This window comes from Adelges cooleyi, unplaced genomic scaffold (assembly GCF_023614345.1).
Source record: "Adelges cooleyi isolate 19-005CV unplaced genomic scaffold, UGA_ACOO_1.1 ACOO_flye_CR_arks_rails_tigmint_CR_PRNA_23, whole genome shotgun sequence".
NCBI classification, from domain to species: domain Eukaryota; kingdom Metazoa; phylum Arthropoda; class Insecta; order Hemiptera; family Adelgidae; genus Adelges; species Adelges cooleyi.
Genome location: NW_026095893.1, coordinates 18,322,780 through 18,330,881, shown reverse-complemented (window position 1 = coordinate 18,330,881; position 8,102 = coordinate 18,322,780). Strand labels below are relative to the sequence as shown.

Below are 8,102 nucleotides of genomic sequence, written 5' to 3'. Positions count from 1 at the left end.
TTATTTATCGTACCTAAGTCTTAAAGAACCCGGGATATTTACATTGGTTGATTTTACAGCATATTTTCATTAAATTTTATTTAGGCAAGTTGAGTGCGGTTTTTGCGTCGTAACCGTAACCCATGTAAACATGCCAAAAAACACTATACAAAATTTTCTATAATTTTATTTCCAAAATTGTTGTGTGCAACGAATATATAATTATTTCCAAAAAAAGTTTCATTTCATTATAACATATTGAAACAGTTTTCTTCTATGATTTATAAATGATAGTGTTTTAAACAATATACGGTATTTTAAATTTAAGTAATTTTTATTAAAATCCATTTAAATGATATTATTATTTTTATGTGTGTTCAGTTCTAGTAAAATATTTTAAATGGACCCGAGCACAAAATAATATGTCGATCGCCTGACAATAATTTAAGTCAAACATAAAATATGTATTATTTTTAAAAAAATGTTTAGAATTAATATCATAGTTAAACTCATTCTATAGTGTATGACGCAAATGAATATAAGATTTCTTTTATTGATACAATTGTTAGGACATAATAAAGACATCAATAAACAAACATGTCATCAATTGCAAGCGCCTAGTTGTGAAATATAATATTAAGTTTTTAGAGAACGTTTGATTATTATACACATTTTCAAGTTCAAACTACAATCACAACCGAAGTTGGAACAAGTTAAGCGAATTGCTTTCCACCGCCAAAGTTAATAACTTTGAATAAGTTTAAAAACCTCTGAGACACTAGGTACCGTTTTATTGTACTGATTTATTAACAACTGCAATTCATCTATAACATTTCGAAAGTTATTAACTAGTATTTAAAAAAAATTTTAATAAACCCATAAGGCAGCTTATTATTTATCATAATTATTACTGTTTTGTCGTTTGTCAACTGTATGTAATTGTTGTTTTTGTCTTTATTTTTCAGATAAAAATGAAACTTGTATGTGTTTTAATATCGTTTGCGTTTGTAAACGTTTCAGCTGTAACTCTAAGTAACTATCACATTTTGTTGGCATACTTTGGTTTACAGAATGTGTAGTCTCACGTTCTTTAAAAAGTATTCGTTTATTATTATGATTGTAATGAATAATAACAAAACTTTGTTATAGGATAACATTTACATTTTCAGCTTATTATTGAGCTAACCAGTACTTATCAATCTAAATATTTAAATATTAATATTTACCTTTTTTTTTTTTTTTTTACAGCGGATTACAAAATGGAATTATACATTACAAGTCAGTATTTTTTTTTAATAAAACATACTTAAAAGTTGTAAAAGTACAAGTTCCCGTTTTTTTAATTTTTTTTTTTTTTTATCAAATTTACAGACAACTATTTTAACGTAGTACAACAAAAAAAAAGTAAAATATTTAAATTATCTAATACACTTAAAAATAGCGAATTTTTTACGGTTATTATTACAACGTTATTGAAGTTTAAAGTTTAGGGCAGGTGTGAAGGTTAGGAGTGTCATAACTTTGAAAATAGTTGTTGAAAACTGATCATCGACCAGTCAACATTTCCAGTGCGTTATTCTGAATTTAAAAAGCTAATGAAATAGTAGTCGGTGGTCAGTGATGGAGCATAGTGGGGCCGGAGAGATAAGTGTTTCCTGAAGGGGGGGGGGTGGGTCATTCCGAAATTTGTGTTACGTCTTCGCGTCTCACACATAAAGATGAAGATTTTTTTTTTTAGTGTGATGCGTATGTGGGTACCAGGGCACTATAATACACACATATGCATTGCCACCTCCCCACCACCCGCTGCGCACCGTCCTCGGCTACTGAAAACTCACACGTGCGAACGGTGAATATTGCGTCACTTCGTCTAGCCAACCCCTCCGCACGGCCTGTTAAACCTATTAAAAATAGATTTTTTTTTTTTTTGTTGATTTTTTTTGCACACGGCCTTTTAGACCAAACACAACTGTCTCCGTCAGTGTATGCCAATCGTATACAACCGGTTGAAAATCAACCCACTGGCCGCAGTCGCGGTCTTCCTAAAGGTGTTTTCCCTCTCGGATCCTCTCGTGAAACTATCTTCGCCAAAGCTTCTGGTTGGCCTCCGCACGTGACCGGCCTATTGCAGTATTTTTCTTTTAATCTCATTCACTATGTCCCGTTTATCATAGAGGTCCCTAAGTTTTCATCCTCGTGTCTCTTTTGCCGTTTATAGAGATCGACGTATGATCCATATATTATCCTCCTTAGTATCTTCCTTTCGAAAACCCTCGACCTTGGCCGTACATTACTAAAGATTATTATCAGCGTGATGTATAGTTGGAATTGTTATTTTCTTCGATACTAGTCTCAGCCGAAATTGATTGTCCAGGGCATATAGCACTTATTCTCCATTAGCATTCTTTTTAGTATCTCAATTTCCATTTTAGTCATTTTCTCGAATTTATAGGATCCCACCTTTAATGTGTGTTCAGCTTGTCTTTATTCCTCTTGTATACTGACTGTACTCTGTTTTTTCTTTATTAATACAAAGGCCTACGTCTTAAGTCACTTTTACTAGTCTTGTGCGTACGGTTCTCTCTGCATTCATGTCGTTCATTAGCAGATAAAAACTAAATTTACCTAACTAAATAATTATGTAAATTAGTATAATATATATATATATATATATATATATATATTTATTAATATGTATTTTTCTAGATCTCATGTGCTCATTAGTCAAAAATTACTTGTGTTCAACTGAGTCGACAAGTAACCATACATTTATGTTATTATAAATTTCTTATTAAAAATAAAATAACGCTACATTGATACCAGTCAATAAAATTTCAAATAAGAAATTCAGAATATGATATAGGAGAATACCTATGCTATGCTATTTCTTATTAGTTCCGGAAAAGATAGTTCAGCTAAGACTTGTATAGTTTCTATTAAAAATGAATTTGCAATATTTTTAGAATTAATAATAAGCTTTTGACGCTGTTGAACAAATAGAATCAATTTATATTTTGCCAAATTAGGGAACCGATGGAGAAAGGCTCAAATGGTTTTCTAGTTATATAAATAATAAGAATTATTATTGTTTACCTCGAAGCAGTATATTGACCTACTAGTAGTAACGTATGCGAACAACAACTGTCTTTTTTTTCTGATCAATGTAGCTAGTAACTGTACAACAAAAATCTACTTTAGGTTTAAATATGGCATTTCAAAAATTAAACAGTAGGAAGTGAACTTTGAATGTCAAAAGAATTGTTGCTTTTAATTGTAAACTAATATATATACAGCTCAGAATTTGTTAAACGTGTACCCAAAAAATTCTCACTTTATGTATTATATAGATTCATAAAGAAGTGTTTTTCTAGATTATGTGCACGGTTTCGTCGAAGGGTTAATACTGTCAGCTACGTCATTTGGTACATACATACTTATTTTGTATTTATTTAATTTATAAAATTATAATTTTTTTTATCTCTGCCTAAATTTATTTTTTTTTTGGATTTTGTCTTTAAGACTTTCGCCAATTATCCCAGTCTATGCTATCTCCTTTACTGTCTTTGCATCTCATTTCTTTTATCAACAGCATTAGTTTACGTCAGGTATGCCACTCCCACGCCAATCTTCTTTTTATATCACTTTAGCTAAATAGTATAGTGACGACTGTCTTTAGAGACTAGAACTGGATATCAAAATCTATGGTTGTACATTTTTCTGAGATCTCGCACAAGTACCGCCATTTTTGGGAATCATATCTTCTTTTGCCAATGAATAACTCTTAATAATATTATCGAATCTTGTTTAATGTGTTTAATTTTATTCATTTTAGAGGATTTGGTTATAGCGTTGGCTGCTCCAGGTAATTATTTAGCATGTGGAAATTATTCTTTATTGTGTAACACAACAGATACGGTTGATATTGACTGAATATTACATATAATTGTTCACATTTCAGACTACCCAGACCTTGACCATTTGGACCGTAATTAATTATATATATATTTTTTTATAATTATACAAGTTGTTATAACAAATATTTATCGTTGATAGTAAAGTAGACCTTAAATGTTGACCACCCACTGATATAAATATAGTGAATTATATAATATAGTAAACTGTGTTTTAAATTTCAGAAAGTGTAAATTACGAGAAACGAATACAAAATTTACTAAGATGGAACCACGGTAAATTTTGGCACTAAATAAACTATAAAACCTGTATGTGTTTTCTTACTATTAGATTTGATATGCTCAATCATTTTTTATCGTTTAAAGTGTAATACATGATCTAAAGTCAAATTAGGTTCGCTAGGAAATTACACAACTTTGGGAAATATGTTTTCTAAAACATTTTTTTTCAACATGATTAGCCATCGCAGCTATAGATAAAATAGTAAAATGCATAAACTTGCGCTGCAAAAATAATGTATGGTTTAATATATTAATATTTCGGTATTTTTATTTTCGCAACAGGTATCGAACTGGGATTTCCCAATACCTCGGGCAAAAGTAACGTGTTCAAATATTTTAAACAGGGTGTTATTATAGGGTTTATTTATGGGTGTTTTTCTCCGATTATCAAGTAGAATAGTGCAGTTATTTTGATCATATAATGCTCCTGCTCAAGGTTTGTGACCCATAGTGGAAATGTATGAACAAATCGGTTCAGAGGTTAAAAAAGTTAACGAGAAAATACTCATTGTAAATTATATCTACTCAACATCGCATCAAACGTCAGACGAAAAATAAAACTAAGCTTATTTATTAATGTATTTAAAGCAACACCTTTTTCTTTTGTTTTAAATTGCAGATTTTGATAGCATTGAATTATCAGATTTGGCTAAAACTAGAAGAAACATAGTGAAGCTGTCTTTGAAACGTTTACACAAGAAAGTAATAGGTACGTATAATTATGTTTGATAGGAAACTCCAATATTGGTGTATGATTTATAGGTATTTATATAACTACTGCATTATAGTTATTATACAAATATTATAATGTTATCAACGTTAAATATTCACAGCTTCTCGTAAATTAATTTATAGGAAAAAAATATGTTTTTCCAAATAAATGTTTTTATTGTTTGAAGGTCAAAATGATGGTGAAAACTTCAATGAATGCCAGAAATGCTATATAATAGCGTTGATGATAAGTTTGAATAAGCCACGTAATCGCATAACCAAAGCTTATATCGACAACAAGGGTTATTGTAACCTAACTGACTCTTATGGTGGTAATTCATTGTTCGAAGTATGAAAAAAGAGATCATGTAGGTATATCCGAAGAGTACATCCACTTACTTTTACTATTGAAATTCTTGTAATAAATAATGTATGTAAACGAATAATTAAATATATTATTGTTAATAAAATGTAAAATCAATATAATAACTGTTATATTTAATAAATTAGAAAAAACAATGTTATTTTATTGCCATCCGCAATGTGTTTTTAATATTTTGCTGACAAGTCAATCGCGTTATAGTAGTTTTTCATGTTACAAACACAATGCTTTTTATGTATTACTATAATATTGTACTATTGAAATGCCAAACTTGCGGCAATTCATAAATGTTTTTTTTGTCTAGTACTGCTAACACAATCCAGTAAAATACCTACATAAGCAAAAAATATATACTTATTATCGCTATTAATGTTTTTCAACTAAATTTCTATTATGTTATTATACTTTAATGGTAACGTCTATTAAGTATAGCTATCTCAGTTATGAAATACTATTATAATTACGAATACCTGACATCTACAGGACAGGTTACTTGTTTTTTATCTCATTTATTATTTTCTAAATATGAAAATATATTGTTTGCCATTCTTTATTTTCTAGAATCTCTAAATTGTTTAAATCAGGTGAATGTACCAACCACATTTGTTATAATCAATGTACAATTCTATTATTCCTAGTATATTTTTTTGTACTAATCGCCATAATGATTTACAGCGAGTAGAGCTCCTTAAAAAATGGATAATATTCAGAACATGGCGTAATAAATTAGCGTAATAGATAGGCAGCTACTCTGGCTTAGGTGTTACACCTGTGGTAATCCCAGCCTTGTTTGTAGCTTAGTAAAAATAAAATACTACAAATATAAAATAATGTGTACTTACGTAACACATAACGTTAAAAACCCCAATTACTTTTTTTGATCATAGTTTTGTGACTATTGAAAACTAGACAGACCATTTTTTAGATCTGTAGTCAGGCTATCACAAATGCGGTGACTGGTTTTATGTGGGATTCCCGGTGGCAAGAGAGGTACCCTCATCATAGATTACCATCTCGTCTTAAATAATGCTACAAGAAATACCATTGTGCCGCAATGTGCAAAACTAGGAGACAGTACTATAACGGTTTACTCATTTTCCACCTGTTAAAGGCGAATTGAAAATATAAATAGACTAACTGATCGACGCCACGACGAGATGCCGTTTGATTTTTTCACACCTAAAGACAGACTACAAAAAAAAGAGGTGGTAGGGTACATTTTTAAATAATAATCCTACATACTACTTTTACTAATAAAATGACATTATTTAAATGTGTTATCAAAGTATTAAAGTTTAATTAAAATACTTGTACACTAAAAAGACAAGTAAAAAGTAAAATGTAATCAAATATTTATACAAAACAAAAGATTTTAAATGGTATAAAACTACCTTGATTATTTTTAAGCCATAAAATTTCATAAAAAATAAATCAACAGTTAATTTAACTTACGGGCATAAATAAATGTATAAAAATATTATTTTTCCCTAATGGAAAACATATCTATGGATATGTCCTATCACTAAGAATCACTCTTATCTCTTATCTATAACCTATTATCTCTAACTTTTATCATGTTAGACTTTTTGGTCGCTCAAATTTTGTCTGACTCCCGGCCATAAGAAATATCTATGTCAAAACCGGATAACTCGAACAATTGAACAATGAATAATTGTGTTTCTAACACCCTCCATCTCCATCACCATATTCAGCTCCAGATCCAGCTTCAGATCCAGCTCCATCTTCATCTTCAACTCCATCTCTAGCTCTAGCTTTAGCTCTAAGTCTAGCTCTAGGTCTAGCCCTAGGTCTAGCTCTAGCTTTAGCTCTAGCTTTAGCTCTAGCTTTAGCTCTAGCTCTAGCTCTAGCTCTAGCTCTAGCTCTAACTCTTGCTCTAGCATTAGCTCTAGCTTTAGCTCTAGCTCTTGCTCTAGCATTAGCTCTAGCTCTAGCTCTAGCTCTAGCTCTAGCTGTAGCTCTAGCTCTAGCTCTAGCTCTGGCTTTTGCTTTAGCTTTAGCTCTAGCTTTAGCTCTAGCTTTAGCTCCAGCTTTAGCTCCAGCTTTAGCTCCAGCTCCATCTTCATCTTCAACTCCATCTCTAGCTCTAGCTTTAGCTCTAAGTCTAGCTCTAGGTCTAGCCCTAGGTCTAGCTCTAGCTTTAGCTCTAGCTTTAGCTCTAGCTCTAGCTCTAGCTCTAGCTCTAGCTCTAGCTCTAGCTCTGGCTTTTGCTTTAGCTTTGGCTCTAGCTTTAGCTCTAGCTTTAGCTCCAGCTTTAGCTCCAGCTTTAGCTCCAGCTCTAACTCCAGCTTTAGCTCCAGCTCTAACTCCAGCTGAAACTTTCCTTTTCAGCTTTACCTCCTGAAGCTACAACTCCAGATCCAGCTTCAGATCCAGCTCCATCTTCATCTTCAACTCCATCTCTAGCTCTAGCTGTAGCCCTAGCTTTAGCTCTAAGTCTAGCTCTAGGTCTAGCTCTAGCTTTAACTCTAGCTCTAGCTCTAGCTCTAGCTCTAGCTCTAGCTCTAGCTTTTGCTCTAGCTTTAGCTCTAGCTCTAGCTCCAGCTCTAGCTCTTAATCTAGCTTTAGCTCTAGCTCTAACTCTAGCTCTAGCTCTAGCTTTAACTCTAGCTCTAGCTCTAGCTCTAGCTCTAGCTCTAGCTCTGGCTTTTGCTTTAGCTTTAGCTCCAGCTTTAGCTCCAGCTCTAACTCACTCTATAGCTCCAGCTCTAACTCCAGCTAAAACTTTCCTTTTCAGCTTTACCTCCAGAAGCTACAACTCCAGATCCAGCTTCAGATCCAGCTCCATCTTCATCTTCAACTCCATCTCTAGCTCTAGC

The 8,102-nt window shown here is 32.0% G+C and overlaps 1 protein-coding gene across 7 annotated transcripts; it reads left to right on the top strand.

Annotated features, from left to right (window-relative positions):
- Positions 1-619: 619 nt before the first annotated feature.
- Positions 620-5,407, top strand: LOC126836079 (uncharacterized). Of its 7 annotated transcripts, XM_050569089.1 has the most exons (12): positions 620-761; positions 945-1,011; positions 1,228-1,257; positions 1,351-1,383; positions 2,686-2,736; positions 3,351-3,401; positions 3,812-3,841; positions 3,938-3,964; positions 4,116-4,166; positions 4,455-4,490; positions 4,792-4,881; positions 5,072-5,407. In XM_050569089.1, the coding sequence occupies exons 2-12, from the start codon at positions 951-953 to the stop codon at positions 5,236-5,238; spliced, it is 627 nt and encodes a 208-aa protein (XP_050425046.1). In that variant the 5' UTR covers positions 620-761; positions 945-950; the 3' UTR covers positions 5,239-5,407. The 7 variants fall into 7 exon arrangements, with proteins under 7 accessions (XP_050425046.1, XP_050425049.1, XP_050425047.1 ...); XM_050569092.1 differs by lacking the exon at positions 3,351-3,401; XM_050569090.1 differs by lacking the exon at positions 3,938-3,964.
- The last annotated feature ends 2,695 nt before the right edge of the window (positions 5,408-8,102 follow it).